Raw genomic sequence first — 20,139 nt, 5'->3', positions numbered from 1 at the left:
ACACATCTGTTTCAAGCGTATTTGTCAGCTCAGTGGTTGAGGAGGGACATTTTGCTGTTAGGAGGCCATTCACATGCAAGAAATAGCTCTGCTCTGGCGAAGAGATGGTTGCGTTGTCAAATGAGTGAGGCTGCCCATAATTCAGAGGGAGAAGCATTGAGGCCACCTTCCAAATAACTTCAGGGCAAGTTAACACCTGGCTGGAAAGATGAGTCTTTTCACTGGGAGAGGACTCCCTCCGAAAGCAAATCGAGCCCCCAGGGCATGTGGATGAAGGTGAACACGTGGCAGAAAAGCCTGCACAGATAACTGAAGAGGTCTTTTCATTTTCATCTTAATTTAAGTAGATTAAGACAACTTTTTTTTACTTTTTCTTTTGCAACTTTTTCTTTTGCAGCTTTCTGCAGCTGTATTGGCTGGATGTCGTAAGTGAGTATTTTGTTTCATCCTAACCCAGCTAAAGGACTGTTTCAGGGTAACTGGATAACATCTACACTTACAGGAACGTTGTTCCTCAAAACTGGGGCACTGCGACCTGCCAACAGGCGTCTGCTTCTGATGCGCTGCCCCAAAGGGAGCCTGGAGGCTAACGTGGCCCCAGCTACACTCACACCAGCAAGTGTCCAGCACCAGTGAGCATCCAGCTCGGCCCCGGGGCGCTGCACTCCTGGAAAGCCCCCACAGGTGAAGCTCACGGCTGGACAGTGCCTTCAGCACCCTTGTGCAGAATCAGTGCCCTGCACAGATTGCAGGACAGGCGGACGGACGGGAGGTGACCTGGAGCCCCGCGTGGCAGCAGAGTTGGGTGAAGGTGCGCGGGGTGCAGATTTTGGTATCGGTCGGAGACAGGGCAGACCCAGGAGGGAGGGCGTTCTCCATTTATTGTGGGCAGGATGAAGGTGGAAAGGAAAAAATCGCCTTTGGAAGATTTTTAGATCTGATTCGGATGGCGAGTGCAGCAGGCAGTTAATACTTTGCTATTCCTGTTAGCAGCATACAGCACTAATTTACTCGGCTTTTCGAAAGATTAATTAACCCCTTGCTGGCCAGTAATCCTCCTTGTTAGTCTTCTCTGACAATTCCAGCCCATTTGAAAAGGACCCTTTTAAAATCATCACTCTTCAGTGATGCAAATGTCCCTGTTCAGGGTGACTGTGCATTACTGTTGGAGTCTTAAAAAAACACGCATGAAATGCCCCAGAATTTAGCAATCACTTTAGCAGTTTATGCAACCACCACCATCACCATGTGACCCTGATCAAATTCTAGCTTAATATACTCTCCTGCTTTCCTGCTCTGGAGGGTCTGTAAAGGAGACAGGATTGGGCTCAATAGATTTTAGGGACAAAAGAGAGCATAAAGATCCTGTACTTTGATCTGATACACAGTAAAGACCCAGGATCCACACAGTTCCTCTTATATTGATCAAGGGAGAGTTAGAAAGTTAAGCTGTCATCATGTGAAACAAACCCAAGCCAGTTATCTCCCTCACCTCCTGTTTTATCTCACACTCCACCTTATATTTTATTAAGGTATTCTTTGGAAAATGCATTACACATTCCTTCAGGTTGGAAAGTGGTTTTGGGCCTCTTCACGAAGCAGATTAAGAATTGATTTGTCTCTGGAGTGAGTCCCTTTAGAAAGTAGCTTCCTCAGAGACAAATCAGCCTTAATCATTTAATACTGCATGACTCAAAGGTAGAATCATCACGTAGGTTTTCTAAAACTCATTTTCTAACAAGCCATTTCAGCCAGGAAGGAAGTTAAAAAACACTGGGCAGAAGTTCAGCATTTTCTGTAGCATGGGCTGGAGCACTTTCCAGAACCATTCTGGGAGTTATTTTCACATTACCTGCTATGAGCAAAGTCAGGCTTTTTAAGATTGCAGTGTGCTTTGGGGCGAGCTGGTTATACCAGAGTCATTGGACACTTTCACTTCTTCCCTTAATTCACAGGAAGCATTCCTGTGCCCCAGAAAATAGCTGCCAAAATTACTACTTTTTGTTGTTGCTGGTGGTGGTGATAACTGTAGGATCCTTTCAAAACTATGAGGCAAACTCCACCTGGAGTACTGTGTCCAGTACAAGGAAGACATCAACAAAGTGGATGGAACCCAGTGGAGGACCTCAAGAAGAAGGGGGCCATCTAAGTTTTATCTTCCACTACCTACATGGGAGTTACAGAGAGGATGGATCCGGACGCTTCTTGGAGGTGCACAGTGAAAGGACAAGTGGCAACAGGCACAAGCTGCAACGAGGGAAACTCCTATTAGATATAAAGAAAAACCTCTTCACCACGGTGGTGGCCAAACACGGGAACAGGCGCACTGAGAAGCACACATTTTCAAAACAAGGTCCTGAGCAACCTGGTCTGACTTTGCAGTTGGTCCTGCTTTGAGTGGGGTTGGACCAGAGATTTCCAGAGGCCCCTTCCACCGTGAAGTATTCTGTGATTTGAAAATGAAGTCTCACCACAGAGCAATTTCCATTACAGTACTGCTTCTAGACACAAGCAGCCTCAAACTCTGCAGATTTCCTTAGCAAAGGCATCCCGATGCAGGCACGTGCCTACTGCCCAAAACACTGTTCCCATTGCTGATCAAAGGTAGGATCTGAAGTCTTCTTAGATGAAAGAAAGGCCTTTGCACACTGCCACCTGGGATCCCTGTTTAGCCCTCCATCGCAGATGGGCTGCACTCACCCACACCTACCAATACGAATCCTATACAATTGCTAAGATCCCAGATATTTGAAAACATATATATATATATTTTTAACATTTACATCTCTATCTTGCCAGGCCACTGACTTGTTTAGATATCTCTTCATCTGCTCACCGGTAATTAAAAAATCCTGTAAGCCTTTTACCCCATCTTCCCCAGAAAGTCACAACCTGGAATGTCCTTACTCTTTCTCCCTTGGGTCCCAGAAGTCCTCGATCACCCTAAACACAGGAAAGAAAAAATACAGTGCACGATTCCTCTTTTACTCACTCTTGTTCTGTTGCTCAGTACACTGCTTTGCACGCAAGCCACTAAGATATATCACAGTTGGAAGTCAGTTCCTCTGGGCACTCTGCACAATGATTACTTTACCACAGGAGATTGCACACAACTAGAATTTATTGCATGGACAAAAAATAAGGACCCAGGGGACTGAAGTGCTTTGGCTGACTCTGTGCTCAGCATGTCTAGTGTGGAGCTATAACTAGATTTCGACCTCCCAATGGAACATAACCTCCCCACACTGCAGGGATGTGCCTACTTCTCAGGTTGAAAAGCATCCTGTATGATACAGGATTACCTGAATTTCAACCTGAAATCTTGCATCCTCTATTGAAAGTGTACAAAATGTTAACTGTTCCTGAAGGCTTATTATGCAGGACATGGGATAAGAGGCTGAAGGGCAAGGACTCATTCCTGATGGCATCTCCTAACCGCTTTCAACACACAAGACTAGTGTGGTGACAGCAGGAGAAGGTGGAGGCTGCAAGAACCAGCTGGGGACAGGAGAGCGGGTGGATGAGGAAACAGGCTGTGAAAGTGCACTTGAACTGCTTCTGAGTTACGTTGCTGCATGCAGATGCCCCTGGGTGTCCCACCGCACACCCTCAACTTGTGGACAAAATTCGCTCTTCCCAGCGCTCCACTTCTCAACTTTCCTAGAGTTGCAAGCGGGATGTGGCAGAAGGAGACTGAAGGGACTCCTGCTCATGGCTGCAAATGGAAAGGTACTTGTTGCTGGCGAGCGGTCACCATTCTGCCTATGCTGCAGGAGAGCTGTGTTCAGAAATGCTCCCCAGTCCTGCTCCCCCAGTCCTGCATGTTTGGGAATTGACTGGAGCACACCAGGGGCCTCTTTCTGTGCAAAATCCTGTTTCCTTCCAGAGAAAACCAAAACATGCAGAGGATAACATGCACCCAGGTCTTATCTCAGCCCATCCCTTACATGGGGTTGCTAATGTGACTTGTCACTTCCACACATGCTGGTCAAATTCCCTTCCCAAGCTATCCCCAGAGATAGTGTGGGATTATCCCTACTGTCTTAGCAGTGGCACCAGTAGTGTGGTTTGCTGCAGAAAGGCGCCCTCCTCCCGAGGACCCTGTTTATGCACTTTATAGTTAAGATGACTGTGGCTTACTCTTTCGCCTTTCACACCTGGGAGGCCTTTTAGACCCTGCAAGAACAAAAAACAACATTTTAAGACAAATACCGGAGCAGCAGAAAGTGTTAGGAGAGAGCAGTCTCTGCTTAGAGGCAGAGCTGTCTCCAAGGGCAGGCTAAACCATCTAGAAGCTGCTGCTCTGAGGGACCCATGCAGAAGCCCGTAGTCTTCTTTCCTTCTCATCAAGAGCAACGTGAGAAGATGTAAAGGGTAGCACATTTGAATTACACCAGTACAATTCGCCCTAGGTTTCTGCCCACAGTTGAATCCCAGACACAACTCAGGACTTCAAGGATGAGACCAAGGATGAATCCAGATACTGCAGTTACCCTTGGCTTTCTGAGGAGCTTCATAAAAGCCTTTTGTGCCAAAAAATAACAACTTGATTCTATTAATGATAACAGCTTAATAAATAAAAGGTATTCGTAGAAGTACTGGTTGTGATCTGTGGCTCTCCTGACTCAATCCCCCGTCAGGGAAAAGAGAATTTACAACAGAACGAGATGCTGAAATTCATGCAAGCAAGCAGACATGACAAAGAAGAAAAGAACAGGAGTGCTGTTTATGAAGGACTTCAAACGTGCCTTGTAGATGAGTCAGCCAAATGGACAAGAGCATAAAGTAATTACAGTCAGCATGACAGCTCATGTTTTATATCTATCTACAGGATTTATGCTCACAAATCCCAGCAAACCATTGGAATTCAGGCTCCCAGAGTCTCTATTTCCCACTAAAAGCATTAAACCACAGGGATCTTGCCAGCCGTGGGGCCACTGTTGTCTATACCATAAAATCATCCCTCCATCCTGTGTTAACACTCACCATCATGCCAGTGGGGCCTCGGACTCCCACGATGCCCTCGTCACCCTGTTAGCAAAGAGAGGCTTTGTGACGGCTATCAACAAGGATAAGTGCAGAGTACGAACAGTCCTCGCTCTGCAAATCTCTCCGCTGGAGACAACGTGAATTTAGTGCACCGAAGCCACGATCCTCAAAGGAGTTGTCCAGCGTCATTCACTTACACGTCCGTGTGGGTTAGATGCCTTAATGCTCCTTATGGAGCTGGATCCATAAAGGGCCTGAAGGGCTCTAGACCTTCCGCATGTCACTGCAGGTGCACAATGCATTCAGTATTTAGAGAAGAATGCTCTGGGTAGCTTCAGGCCACAAAGGGTAGGATCCATCCTGCTCAGTTGCTAATATTTATTCATAAATACCTATGGCTCGTTTTCCTGGGCTTCCTCATCAGCCTCTGAGAGAAGCAAGCATTTGTAGGACGATCTGGACCTAATTTAGCATGACATCAATCATTTCAAAACGGTGACTCTTTTGCTCTCTTGGGATAGAGAGACCCTGGTATGACTATCTCAGAAGAAGCCATCCAAAGCTGCATGTCCCAGTATGTCTCTCCCCAAGCTGCACTTGTATCTGACAAAGGCAGCGTGCAGGGAGAGTGGTGTGATGTTGCAGCAAGGGGCAGAGGGATGGGAGGAGAGGTTGCAGCTGTTCCCAGGGTGGGGTGGGGGGGTCCTATTCACCCAGCTAAAGGGCTCCACATCTTTTCTGCACACTCATCCTTTCCTCAACACGTTGCTAAACTTATTTCAGCAGGACTCAGCACAATTAAATAAAGTAGCCAGGAATTCACCTGGAAGTCACCCCGCTGATTTTCAGAAGGACGACACCACCAAGCAGCTGCTCAACAGTAACCTGTGTTTTTGGAGACAAATGGTGAGCGCTATCTTCATGACTGGTAGTGGTTTCCAGATGCTGTAGAACGTATTCTGAGTCCAACCTCCCTCTTATTAGGGAGAGTTCCTGCAGATCACACTGTGATCCTAAGAAGGCAGAGGTCTCCTCCCCTGCAGGAGCTCAGCAAAAAGGCTGAATTTTACACAAGTGAGGCACTGCTGAGCAGATGACAGGAGGTGTTTTGACAAGCAAGGCCTCCTGTAAGCCCCTGAGCTTGGAGCTGTACCACACGCCTCCCGTCAGTGTCGGCTATCAACTCCTTATGAACATTACTACGAGGGATAGCAGTGCTGGTGGGTCTATTAGGTCCTTTTATGACCTTTCTCAGTAGATCCCAGAAGACTTACCTGTCTTTAAGTTGCCTAGACTTAGACATATCCATGTGAGGTCTAATTCTGATCTCAAATAGAAATCCAGGGTTATTTGAGATTCTGTGATTCACTCCAGATTTATACTGGAGTCAGAAGAGCAGAAACATTATTTCATCATTTCCTTCAGATAATAAAACTTCAGCAAGGTTTACCCCAGACCTTTCACAGCTGTTGACATTCTCATTAAGTGTTTTGTCTCAGGGGCCTCGCTGAACAGTTCTGCTGGCAGATGGGGAGTTTGTCTAAATAGATTGCAACATAAAATCAGTTTATTCATGAAACAGCCATAGAAGCTGTTGAAATTGAAACACGGCCTCTCATTGAGACTCAAGAGGGTCTCTCTCGCGTCTTAACCAAAGCTTTTCTGCAGGATGAGGGGAATTGAATGTTGCTGCCCCAAGAACGATGGGCCGAGCTGGGTTCCCTCTGCCAGGAGGACGGGAAGGAAGAGGGAAACGAGTATAAAGGACTGGGAGGCGGATTCCTGGAGGAGCAAGCTTGCAGGTAGCAGATGCAAAGCATGCAGAATGAGACGGTTCTTCACTGAGCTGCTAGGACTCAGCTTCACATTAAGACACCCAGATGCAGGGGCGTACATATCATCTAAGCTCCCATGTGGAGGCTCAGAGGGGCAGGATTCACTTGGCCGTGCAGTTGCCCAGTGCTACTTGAAATGCTCTAGGGTATCTGAGACATCGCATGGGGCTCGCAGATATGAATCCAGCACCACAGACTCTATCAGCTAGATCATCATGAATGCTAATGGGAGTTCAGATACCACACACACACAGAGACACCACCACTTAGATGTCTGAGTCTCTACCTGAATCCCACCCACTACGTGGTTCATCTGTTGAACTCCCAGCCATGGAAAGCTGTGGATATCAATTCAGCCACCTAAACAAAGGCATCTAGCACCATCTGAGACACCCAGTGATAACCTGCCTGTTGACCCAGAAGGGCACAGGTCTCCTGGGCATCCTAAGTCATATTTGCCGGCTCTGTGCAGATGTCTCAGGTACTCTAAGGCATCTCTGACAGCACTAGACACTTATGTCAGGCCACCTAACCAAGCCTTAAACACCTACAGGGGTGCAAGAGGAGAACAGACATGTTCTTGGAAGAGAAATACAGGCCAGGCATGGTCACAACCATGTGAACCAAGCTGCCAGCATCCCAATGTACAAAGAAGACATTGCAGGTGCAGGGAGGATGGTTATGCATGCATGGGCAAGAGGCAGCAGCAGGCGAAGACCTCTGATGACGTGTGTGTTCAGACGAGTGCCTGGTGCTGAACTCTCCACTGGGCTTCCTGTGTGTACAGGGTGTAGGTGACTCAGAGAAGAACTACAGGCACTAGCACACTGCGGGAGGTCCTAATTGCTACCTGTGGGCAGAGACTGGTTGCCACCAGCTCCGGCTGGGCACAGCTGCGGGCAGTGTCCATCACCTCTGAATCTGGCCAGTTAAAAATCAAGGAGGGCTCTGAAATCAGCCCTTTATCATCTTCTAAGATGGGTGAGTGGCAGATGATGATAAAATTGCCTCCTACACAGGTAGGTTGCAACAAGCCAAGCCAGGAACACTTATGGTGGGACCTACCTGAGGGCCAGGGAGTCCGCGGGGACCTCTTGGGCCAGCTGCTCCAAAGCCAATTTCTCCCTGCAGAGCAGAGACAAACAGAGGTCTCATTTGGAGCAAGGACACCACAACCCTTTATTGCTGATTACTCTGACCATGATTCAGAGATTACAGAAAGAGTCAAAAGACTCACTTCTACTGGCTTTCTGCTGGATCATTATCTTGCAAAAAGAGTTCGGTTCAAGGTAGTTGGATCAAAATTACAGCCTACTCCCTGTACAATTAATGCCCTGAAGCAAAGGTGGCCAAACTGGGAAATGCCAGCCGCTTTCAAGTAGTCCATAGACATCTCAGAGCTGAGAGTGCCCACTGTCAGTGGATATACTTATTTTCCCAGCAGCTGGCAACGGCGCCTAGCAAAGAAATTTTGTGCACTCTCAGATCACAGAGCACAAGATGAGATTCCACATGGACAGCTGATGACACTGCTATGGCCTTGCAGTGCCCACTGTTCCAGCAGGTAGCACTCCAAAAGGATGGGCAGCAGCTGGTGTATAGCAGAGAGCAGCATACACGCAGCACCTTACATGCATCTACCTGCCACTTAGGATTGATGTCACTACTGGTGGCACTATTGGTCCTCCCAATAAGGGAAAGGGCTAGTGGACTCACTCCTCTCCAGACACAAGAGAATACACAGAGGAGACCAAAACTGAAAACCAGTCTTCAGATTTTACCCCCATGGGTCCCAGGCACTTTGAGGAAGACAGGCATGAAGGTGAAAGAGGGATGAAGTGTCTGGATGTGGTCGGGGATTGCCAACCCAAGATCTCAGCTACTTGCGAGCTGACTGGCAGCGTGGCACTCACCTTGTTGCCTTTGGGGCCAGGTGCCCCGGGAATCCCCTGTAGGACAAGGAAAAAAAAAATCAGAAGAGAGGACCTTGCTTTGCAAGGCCTCCATGCTCTCCTGTCCCACCCAATGCTCCAGGAGGGTAAAGGCACATCCAGCCCAGGCACCAGGGCTCAACCTCCCTGCAGCTCACAGCTAGGGCCAAGCAGCCCTCCCTGCATGCAGAAGCACGAAGCAGGGGAGGTGAAGAGACCTGGCAGGGAGGCAGGTGGGAACCAACAGGGAGAGAGACAAATTCTCCTAAGATCCCTTCCCCAGGGACCTTCTCCCCTTTCACCTGCAATTCCATCTCATCTTTCACTCCCAGCTAGCTCCTCCCTTCCACCCCCTCCAGGGATTGGGGCCCCTTGCAGTTTGAGTTCAGCAATGCTCCCAGGAGATGTTTCTTTCACCCCACAAGAAGGACCATGACATGGAGGAAATATTACCATCCTTCCGCGGCTCAAAAGACACAGGGGTGATGTGTAAGTCACCTCTTTTCCTGGGAATCCCGCTGGTCCAGCTGGCCCAGTGAATCCATTTCGTCCTCTCTTACCACGATCCCCCTTGAACACAAAATTCTTTTAAGGAGGAAAACACCCTGATGGAAAGTCCCTGCTTCCCCCCAGCTAGTTAGAAAGCAGGAGTCTGTGCCCCTACGTGTTCCCTGGACCAGCAGCAAACTGGAGGAATAACTTATAAAAATGCTGTAATATCAGGTACAGCAAGTTCTGGGATGCAGCCAACAGGATGTTCCCTATGTGGACTTCTTCTTCATTGAGGACAGAGTGCAAAATGTGGCTCTGTTTTGCCTGTGTGAAGGATACAACCACTGCCCTTATCTGCTCTCTCAGGGCAGAAAAGCAGCTGGTCTGGTTACGGCTTTGAGAGGGGACTGCAGCTACGTCAGAGGGAAGGGTAGCCCTGGCTTTGGCTGCCGTTAATGCTCCAAATGTCTTACAGACCCCCAGGACGTGAGTGTGGCTTTAAGCCTCTCTTCAGTCCCCTGCTATCTCAGACTCTCAGAGGGACCCTGCGTTTACAGGGTTATGTTGCAGTCCCACAGTGAGAATCACCCACTGCTCCCTCCATCTCCAGGGGCTGATGACCACGAAGCCTCACTCCTTGCTAACATTCCCTTTGCTGCACAGCCACCCCTCTTCCTCCCAGTCATCTCACTGAGTCACATAACTAAGCTGAAATAGAGACCAACTGGTCCCCACCTTGCTTGTCTCTCCTCAGCTTCTTTTTTGAACTTGAAGGAGCTCCCTATTTACCAAACCTTGCCTGTTTTTTCCCCAACTATTTCAGGTGGTCTAATAAATGCTGTTACCTCTCCTTTTGCAACCAGGCTTTGTACCTGCTTCCCTTCACTGAATATGTATATGGGTCTGGAGTCTAGAGACCTAGATCGGTGATGGCTTGAACTGCAGTAGACACCCGTTGTAGACAGTCTCAGTAGGACTGTCATCATTCTTGCATGGAGGTGGTTAACACAATGCAGCACAGCCTCCTCTCACCGCGCTCCACTTACCTTCTGTCCTGGCACCCCAGGCAGACCTGGCGTCCCTCTCTCCCCCTGTGATCCAGGGATGCCGGGATTGCCGTGAATGCCTTGGATGCCCTGTGCTCCTGGAGGCCCTGGGGCCCCTGGCTCACCCTGTTGCCAAGGAATCACATGAACCGTCCATGAAAACACTGGATCTTCCATCCCTGTTCTGTCTTGATTTAACTTTCCTCCATGAAGGGTTCATAGGTCTGCCCACTTAGCAGGTCTAAGTCAGGAACCTGCTTGCTCTAAGCTCATCCCATACTCATCCTGCGTCTTCTGTACCAGGGAGGGATCAGCAGCTCTGGGGGGCAATGTAGATCCTAGGTGGGATTAACTGCTCCCAGAAGGTGCCACTGGTCGTGGAGGAAGTCTGGGGTGTCTCTGTGGACTCACATGATCTGTATGCAGAAGTGGAGCCACCCCCTCCTGCCCAGCCCCAAAGCAGGGATTCTAGAGATGGAGAAGAAGGGGCTGTACCATTGCTTGCTAAGTGGGGACCCCTTACCTGCAGACCCACAGAGCTCTGCAGCGAATTCAAGCCCTGCTTGCCTGCAATATCCCAAAGGATCTCAGAAACACACCTCTATTGAGACCACAATTCCCCCTTTTTTTTTCAACACCCATGTTTATCCTCTGGACCGAAAGGAAACACCTGCTCTGAAATGGTCCCTTGCAGGATACAGAGCACTTCCTCTGTCCCAGACCCATGCCGATTGGCATGTGATGGCGTTCTGGCTTTCCCAGCTTGGGACTGGCTTTCGTGATTTATCTTTTCAGTCCCAGCCAGCTCCATGCTCCCCTCCCACCCAGTGGTGGAAGGATCAGCAAAGATTACAAAGACCCAGAAAAAACAAGTGAGAAGCCATCTAAACAAGAAGAAAGGCTTACCTTATACCCAGGGGGTCCAGCCTGACCAATGGGGCCTCTGAACCCAATTCCTGGTTCTCCCTGTGAAGAAAAGAAGATCAGGAAAAAGCAAGCCCACTCCTTTCGCCATGGACCCATCCAAATCAGAGTTTGCTTCATGCTGCTCATTAAACATCCAGCTGAACTCCCTCAGAGCTGATCATACATTGAGGGTATCTACAGAGCCCTCACTGACCATCACATCTCCTCTAGATGGTGGGAAGTTTTATCTGATCTGTTCCTGGAGAGACAAAGCTACTGAGAGCATTTAAACAGCTTTAGACAAGAGGTAGTAGCTGAGTTGCAGGAATATTACAGAATATAGTGTCAGAGGACTCTGGGTGAGACTTGTATCTTCTAACATTACTCATTATAAGGCAGGTGTCCTGTCCATGTGAGTCATCTGGAGTCCATCTCTAATCAACAGAGTCTCTGGCTCCCCCAGCGAGGGACCTGTCCCAGCCACACTGAGCCCACATCTCAGGATGAAAGGAGGTTACCCGGACACCTCACTGAGATGGTTAAGTTAGATACAGGAAAAGGAGGAAAGCGAGGAAGGGAGAGCAGAAGACAAGTTCTCACAGTATAAGAAGTGACATCCCTGACCGTGGTACTAAAGTTGTTCTTTACCTTCTGACCGTTTTCACCTCTGTCTCCTTTGATTCCCTATGAAATGAAAAGAGAGTTACCAAGCCTGTGGTTCCTCCCACGAGGAGAGGTCACGTGAAGAAGAACTTCAGTACACCCCTAAGCAAGAGCAAAGATTTCTTGTCATGGTCATAGCTTCGGACACAGTGGGGCAGCTGGCAGCTCAGGGATGCCTCTGACCTCCATCTCTCGCCTCCTCCGCAGAGGAGGTGGGAACAGTTGTGTGACCAGGGGAGAGTCAAATGCCCTAACGCAGAGCCACACTGCTCCTGTGAAGGAGACAGGGCTGATGCAGACAGCGACAGGGTCCAAATGAGGGCAGGGGGTAGGGTTTTCACTTTCCTATGGCAGTCCCAAATACTGGATTTGGGCCACTTAGCTTGTAATACCATCCTGCTCTAGCTGCCGAGCCCGATTCCACAGCTCACCTTTTCTCCAGGTTCTCCCGTCTCTCCGGGCTGCCCCTGCAAGACAAAAACATCCCATCTTCCAGCCACCTCTCCACCCTCCCCTGTCCCATTCCTTCCCACATGCACGTGTCCTCAGGACGCTGCAGTACACAGGCATTTAAATGCAGGGTAACCCATGCAAACTCTACCCTCTCCGCTGGGCCATGCCTTGTCTGCCTTTCTCCTGCAAATACGGACTACCCTTCTTCTTACCAGTGCCCCAGGACCCTCACTCTGCAATCCCAGCCTACATCAGCACAGTCTCCCCTGGACCTGCTCCCTGCATGTCCACCCCATCAGCCTGTCCTCAGCTGCTTCTCCTCTTCCAGACCTCATTAGCACTGATCCGTAGTCTGAAATACCTTGTGCCGATGATTCATCTGTCTCATATTTGCATATATGCACGCTCCCCTCCCCTTCTTGTAACCACCAGAGCCCAGCCACTGCAGGAGGAACATGACAGTGAGGGTAATGAGTTGCCCTCTCATAGCCTCACCCTCTGACCCTGCTAATGGGGCTATCGGAGATGGTTTAGGCAGCAGCGGGACTTGCAGGCTGGCTCTGCCCAGCTTCTCAGCGTTTCCCACTTCACCTTCCCTGACTCGGCACCAGCAGGTACTTGTGCAAGCAACTTGTTGCCTGCGTGTGTAATTGCCTGGCAACGCAGCAGGCTTCTCCGCGTATCGGCATCTCAGGCCAGAAAAGCAGCATACGTGCAGTGCTTGTCCAAACCCACTGTAGCGTACGGAGCAATAGCTACCTTTTCTCCCTTGTCTCCACGGGCTCCTGGAGCTCCCCTCTCTCCCTGGAAAACATCAGGAAGCCCCTTCAGTCGCAGGCATGCATTTATAGGGGAGGCTATGAGGAGTTTCCCCTGTCCTCTTGGGTTCAAGTTGGTGCTGCTCTTGTTCCTGCACCACCTTTTGGCAAACATCTGTTTGCGGAGGGCCCTCTCCTTTCCGTCACTTGCATTCCCAAACCAGATCAGGGCTGTACCTGACCTTGTCCCTCTTACCCGAAACAGCGGAAATGCACAGATAGAAAACCTAAATTGTGGAGTAAGGATCGGATATGAATGGTAAGCTGAGGGGTCCCTGTCCCAGGACACTGCAGATGCTAAAAAATAACATGAATTTGAGGGAGACTGGAGAAATTCACAGAGGAGAAATCTGTTGAGGATCCCCCTGTTACTGGCCACCAAACGGTCATGGTGGTTGATTACCACCTTTTCCACACACCGGCCCAGCCAATTTTTACTCTTTATTCCCGAGCCTCTGCATGAGACTGCCCTGGGAGATGGATCAAAAGCCTAACTCCTCCCAATGCCGTTGGGAGAGCTGGTAAGGGAGGCTGGACAGATGTGTTTTGAGCACATACCATTCCCGGTGGTGCAAGCACAGATCTTGCAAGGTGAGAGATAATCAAGAGCAAGAAAAGCAGATGCCTCCTTTGCTCCACTACTTAGAGCTTGCTGTGTTTAAGACAGTTAGATCTGAGGCTGAATAAGTGAGATCTGTATTTTGACAAAGTGTTTCCACCTCCATTTCTGATGTTTAAACTCTCTTTCTTATATATCTGTACTAAAAGGTTACATCAAAACACTGACCTTTTGGCTGTGGGAGGGTAGATCCACTGGGCCTGTTTCCTGCTTCTGTAGGAAAAAACACACATACAGAACCCAGCTGGGATGCTGAGCAACAGCAGAAAAGCTCAGCCGCATCCTAAGCGCACTCGGCTGCAGTGAGAGGAGCTCTGTGACAGGTACCTTAATCCTCCTCGAGCGCTGAGGGCCTGGGTACGTCTTGAATTGGAAAAAAAGAGGAAGGTGTGAGAACAACTGAAGACATGTTTCATCCCTGAGCCACAGAAAAAGTCTCTCGGAGCAGTGAGATGTTGCACAGCAAGTCACCACGTTGCAAGCGATGCCCTGACACCCGTCTTAATTTTGACCCTCTATGGACGGCAACAAGAAGAGAAGATGCATTTTCTCATACCATGTACAAATTCACCTAAGTGCTGCCATCCTAGCTGTCCATCAGGACCTTCCTTACGGCCAAATGCAGGGGTAGGGTCACATACTGGTTTAGAAGAAATTCATTCAAACACAGAAGAAATCTGCTATGTAGAATTTCTCATTCATAACTTGTCGAAATTGGTCCTTCTGTCTTATATTTTGCAAAGATCATCTTTTTGCACAGTCCATTTATGGGAAATTGTGTTAAAGCACGCAATATAATTGTGCAGACATGTAAGACATGTTCATGTTTATAATCACACGCACACATATATGTTTATAAATATAGACACATATATATTTATAAACATATGCACATCCATACAAATATATTCTATATTCTTAGGACACAAGATAGCCTTCAGTTACGCTGCTTTCTCCATGAAACAGGTTATTATGTTCCCTCATTGATTAAATTTGATTTTCCCCACTTCTAAGTAGCGTGTGTTTCCCTGGCCAAACACAGGGAAAACAATCTGCTCTGCCAAGAAATATGGCTTTGCCTGCAGCTGCTTCTTGCTTTATTTATTAATATTTATTGCTAACCTTTACCCTCCCTCCAGCTTCATCATGGCTTTGAAAAAAGAGAGAAGCAGCAAGTGTTTCCCTTGCATCCATGTGCCTGAAGACCCCCTTGATGTGCAATCTTCACTCACCACGTATCCAGATGGAGGGTTTTGACCTCCCGGGGCACCAGGGGAATGAACCTGCGACAGAGCCAACAAGGACCGATCACCTCTCCCTTCTGGATCACGCCGATGGCTCTGCTCTTGCACGGACCAGGCCGAAGCCACAGCAGGGAGCAGGGTCTTTACCATGTGCCTCTCACGCTCTGCAGATCTCCTGGCTCTAACGTGCGTCGGTAATGCAAAGCCATCGTCCCTGGAATTTGCATTTTCCTGCATGAAAGGGAAATGGCATCCATCTGAGCATCTAATATTATTATTTATACAGCACCGGGCAATTAACTTATCGCTATTGCAAAGAAATAAGAAACAGCTAAAATGTTGCAATATTGAATTTTAAATGCACCCCTGAACCCTTGTGGCATGCCCAGCTGGATGACGACTGCTGCGCTGTCACACACACGAGCTACCTCCTGGAGCCTGCAGCAGCCGCGTCCGGGTAACGTTCCCGGGATGCGTTTAATGCACCCAGTATATCTGATCGGAATCACTCAACTATTAATGACTGATCACTCTGCCACTTGACGATGTTTGCAGTGCTCATATTTTTGGGAAATATATACTTTAAGCAGACATGGTAAAGCTTGTACTAGTAGCTACTGGTCTGGCTATTAAATGGCTTATCCATTTCCATATCAGCAACAGTGAATTATTTGCTTGTTATTGTAAAAATGTTAATACTGTAGCTATTAGGTATTAACAAGATATCTCAGTATACAGCAATTACTCCCTGAACCACACAATGGAGGCACTGTGGCGTAGCTTTCGGGAACACTTTAAGAGGAAAGCAAGAAAGCAGTGGAATGATTTATCACAAAAGCATGTCGGGCAGCTGCTTGCACCCTAATCTCAGCCTGGAGACCTGCCAGGAGCAGACTTACAAGCACACGAAGGACAGGAAAAAAACAGAATGGGGTGCAGTTATTTAGCGCTCTTCCCACTTTTTTTTTTTTTTTTTGGCAGAAACAAGGACTTAAATTCATCTCAGTTTTTTCTAGGAGGGGCAAGACATTTAGATGGTTAAAGTTAAGGGAAGGTAAATCCTAAGCGAAGTGCTTTCAAGAAATGCTGGTTAGTCCAGCCCTAGGTGTTAGGCTGGGAGGTTTGCAAGGATGATGTGCTGCTCAGTAAATCCAGACTTCAGACAAAACTCTACCTGGACTTGTGGAGGAGGAATGGTGGAATCTGCCTGCACCCAGGGAGCATTTCCCGGTATATCCTGGGTCTGAGGGTTTTGGAGGCTGCTGGTCCTTGGTCCTCGACCAGTCTCTTGGTGAACGTGCCTGCAAGCAGGGACTACGGGGAGTCCTGTTCTGATGGATTTAACAAGCTGGATGACAGTTTCACCTAGTGAGTAATGAATCTGGGAAGTTTCTGACTCACCAAAACATGTGAAGAAAAAAATAATTGATTTTGTTCCAATTAAAATTGAGATTCTTCATGAAACACGGCAAGGAGAGAGACAGGAAGAATGAAAGCAAGACCAAAGAAGTGCTGGCACAGATTGCTCAGGGAAGCTGTGAAGCACCCATCTCGGGCAGTTTTTGTGGACGGGCTGGAGAAACATCTCTCAGGTTTAGGTAGAGATGGTTTGGGCAGATTGGATGATACCATGCAACTTCTTGTACGTTCCTGTGCGCACGAGGGGTCCAGGCCTTCTCCGTCCTGCGCTGGATCGCAGCTCACCTGCATGCAGACTGGGTGTAAAATGCTACTGTGCTTTGCACAGGCAGCATTTGCTGTACGAGTTGCACATGCGCAAATACCTTCGCAAGGAAAAGGCAGTGGCGAGGCAAGCCCACGGGTTGCCAAGACCTCTCTGAGGCTTTGCTTGGCGACCCGTACACATCCAATCTCATAAAGCTCCCATTTACGGGGGTGTGGGAAATTGCTGGGGGTAATAACTTTCCTTCACTCTGCAATTCCTCCGCAATTTCAGCAGTTTCCTGCTCTGAGGTGCCAGCAATGAGGCACCTTAAAAAAAGTAGAGAGGCTGCTGCCTTCTAAAGCAATGATTTACTGATAGCAGGTGGCGGTGTAAAGAGAAAGAAAAAGAGAGAAGAGGAGGAAAAGAATGGATAAAATTAGGAAAAGAAAGAGAAAAATGGAAATAAAAGGGGAGTTAAGAAGTAGCCCTGCAAAGAAAGAGATGCAGGAAAGAGAAAATTAGAAACCACCAAGTAGAAATTGGGCAGAAAAATTAAGTAACCATGGGACTGAACACATAGACACAACCAGGAGTTTTATCTGAATTAACTCTGAAAATGACTAAGTTCAGCTCTGTTAAACCTCTCTGGAAAAACTGACTCAGAGTAAAGATGGTCTCAAATAATTTTTTTTTTCTTCCAAAAAAGAGCAGGGGGGTTGAGCAGGGAAGTTGGACTAGATGATCTCCAGAGGTCCCTTCCAACCTCAACCATTCTGTGATTCTGTAAAATGTCTTGAAGAGTGGGAAGGAGATGGGGAAAAGGGGAGCAAGAAAGGGGTCTGAAAGCTCAGGAAAATCAATCCGAGCAAGCTTTAGGTATGAATTTACAATGAATTAGTTGAAATGGCTTGGAGGGCCACATCTCCTGGAATTAAAGCAGTCCTAATGTGAACCGAGATGCCCGGGAGCAAAGCTGGGGCAGGCGGAAGAGCCTCGGGCCATCCTATCGGGATGGGCTGCTGGCCGCTGATGCCAGAGGCTGGAGATGGAGGAGGCAGGAGCCAGCAGGATCGGTCCGTAACACCAAAGAATTGGCTTATCCACGGAGAGAGCAACCAGCCACTGCTTCTTACACAGGTGCTTGCACCAGGCTCCTTCCTGACCGTCTCTTTATATCAGTTGAACTGCTTCCCCCATTAATACCTACCAGGCAGAAATTACACCTCTGAGATCAAACTCTTGGGCTATTACAAGCTGCCTCTCCCTGGGGCCTCGTGAACCTTTTAACAGGTAAAATTCCTGATTGCAGCTGCTGCTAATGGGAAAACAACTGGCTCTATTTTCTCTCCTTGTATTGCTCCCCTGATGAGCTCAGATAGGATACAGGAGACACAACGCATCTGCACAGCCAGGAGAGAGGGGGCTGCTCCAGTTTCCCTGCCTTTGGATCACACATTTTCCTCCTCCTAAGGACAAAGGGGATTTTGCACCAAATGCAACAGAGGGAAATGCCCTCGAGGGCAGGTCATATTGTGCTGAGGGGTGGACAGGACTCTGGTGCCTTGGATGTCCTTAAAAACTTGCAGCAACTGTTTGGCTTTTGCAAATGATACAGCAGAATGGTTATCACTGAACATGAGAGCAGCAAGGATAGCGCCTAGATGCCCATCTTTTCAATGATTCCTCCCTTGATGGAGAATACAATAATTATGGCCAACCAAATATACCATCACTGTCAGATAGCAGCGATAATGCATGCGTTATTCCAGAGGACCTTGGAAAACCATCCCAAAAGGATAGGAGATCATCTCCTATAAAGCCAATGTGCAAAACTTTGCCCCAGCTTCCTGTACGCTGGTTCTGATAACTCAGGCATCAGCAGATAGGGAGACAGCTAGAGAGACCTTCTCATTCCAGCTTTCTACAGCCTGCTCCCAGGGTTAATCAGATTGATCTCTAATTTCTCATTTGAATTGTAAACCTTCAATTTCCGTCCTCCAGCTCTCACTCTTCCTTTCACCGCAAGATTAAGGAGACCTTTAACATTCTGTATTTCCTCCCCAAGAAAAGCTCTTCTGTGCAGAAATCAAGTGCTCTCGGTCATCCTTTAGTTCTGCTAAAAAGCTTGAGATCTTTAGGTCTCTCATGATAAATGAGTCTGCATCTACCTGCAAATCAATGCCATGGCTCGGCTCTGCACCTTCCTCATCCTCAAAAAAAAAAAAGTGGCCTCCCAAACAGGACCCAGAAGTCTCCCTTTCATCCCTTGGGGCTGGATATAGGGATTGAATGAATTGCTTACACCTCTGATTATTGAGGACAGTCCTTTCTGCCAGAACCTCGCAGCGGGAGCTGCTGACATTTAGCATGGCCACACGAACCCATTCCCTTTCCAGTGCCACGGCATTACCCCCCTGCATCCAAGGACCCGGATGCATTTAGCTCCCTGACACTGAACAAACAGGGGTGGCTCCCTTTCCATCAAGGAGGAAGATGCTGTGTCTGTTAAGAGATCTGATTTATTAAATCATTCTATGCAGGGGCCCACGTGAAGCCGCGAGGAGCTTTCTTCAGGAGGAACAACCTGCATGGCTATGACCCACCGTTTCAGATGGAGCCACAGATTCAGGACGCCTGATTTCATGGTCTCCAGATGCAGCTCCCTAGAGACTGAGCTTTCTAGAATGGGGCACCAGGAAGGTCTCCCCAGTAGGGCAGACCTCAGCCAGGATCCTGCAACCTAATCCCAGGAGAAATGATGGACCTTGGCCTCCATCCTGTGTACTTCCAAAGAGAAATCTCTCTCCAGCTTAAAAATGCCTGGCAAGTGGAAACCATGCACCCAGGAAGAGAAAAATGCAGGAGGTCAGCTGGAAACAGCTGGAGGCTCTCTGAGCTTGCAACTCCCTGGACTATGGTAGCATCCGATGGATGCTCAGTCCCCGAGCCATCATCTCCAGAGCTGCAGTTTACATATGTACATGTGCGTGCGCGCATGTGTGCGTGTGTGTGCGTGTGTGTGTGCCAGGAGCCCTCTTGTGGCTGCTGCGGCAAAGGTTGTTTCAGCTTCTCTCTGTAATTCAGAGTGGTTTTAATTTGCAGGGAGACTGCTAAAGCGATGAGAGCAGAAGCAAGTTTTCGGTAGGCTACTCACATCCAAATGAGATTTCTTCTCAATGGGTTTTCCTGCTCTGAGCTACCCCTCCTGTTGCTGTAACTGGAAGCAAACATCCAAGGGAATTTTCTGCTCAAAAATAGGATTCCCTCCTTCACAAAAGCACATCAGTACATAAATGTGTTAAAACAGCACTGGATAAGTGCATTTGTCATCTTTTCATCACGCTAAGTGGATTGCCTTGTTAGAGAAGGGTCTCCCAGATGGGTTTGACTGCACTTTCAGGGTTACAATGCCGTGAAAGCTGGAGGGTCCCGGGCTCGGTACACCACAGTGGAGTGCGTTTTGGGCTTTCAGTATGC

General features: G+C 48.3%; 1 protein-coding gene across 1 annotated transcript in view; it reads right to left on the bottom strand.

The window, feature by feature from the left end:
- LOC106488103 (collagen alpha-1(VII) chain-like) overlaps positions 1–20,139 on the bottom strand; it is a 141,256-nt gene that overhangs the window by 36,874 nt on the left and 84,243 nt on the right. The window contains exons 59-73 of the mRNA XM_067317553.1: positions 15,144–15,227; positions 14,985–15,035; positions 14,080–14,115; positions 13,921–13,965; positions 13,075–13,119; positions 12,294–12,329; positions 11,848–11,883; positions 11,200–11,259; positions 10,294–10,419; positions 9,254–9,325; positions 8,738–8,773; positions 7,890–7,949; positions 4,987–5,031; positions 4,141–4,176; positions 2,908–2,943 (exon numbers count right to left, since the gene is read on the bottom strand). Coding sequence (XP_067173654.1) covers positions 2,908–2,943; positions 4,141–4,176; positions 4,987–5,031; positions 7,890–7,949; positions 8,738–8,773; positions 9,254–9,325; positions 10,294–10,419; positions 11,200–11,259; positions 11,848–11,883; positions 12,294–12,329; positions 13,075–13,119; positions 13,921–13,965; positions 14,080–14,115; positions 14,985–15,035; positions 15,144–15,227 — 804 coding nt within the window. The remainder of the gene's footprint in view (positions 1–2,907; positions 2,944–4,140; positions 4,177–4,986; positions 5,032–7,889; positions 7,950–8,737; positions 8,774–9,253; positions 9,326–10,293; positions 10,420–11,199; positions 11,260–11,847; positions 11,884–12,293; positions 12,330–13,074; positions 13,120–13,920; positions 13,966–14,079; positions 14,116–14,984; positions 15,036–15,143; positions 15,228–20,139) is intronic.

This window comes from Apteryx mantelli, chromosome 1 (assembly GCF_036417845.1).
Source record: "Apteryx mantelli isolate bAptMan1 chromosome 1, bAptMan1.hap1, whole genome shotgun sequence".
Lineage (NCBI taxonomy): Eukaryota > Metazoa > Chordata > Aves > Apterygiformes > Apterygidae > Apteryx > Apteryx mantelli.
This window is presented reverse-complemented; position numbering and strand designations above follow the sequence as displayed.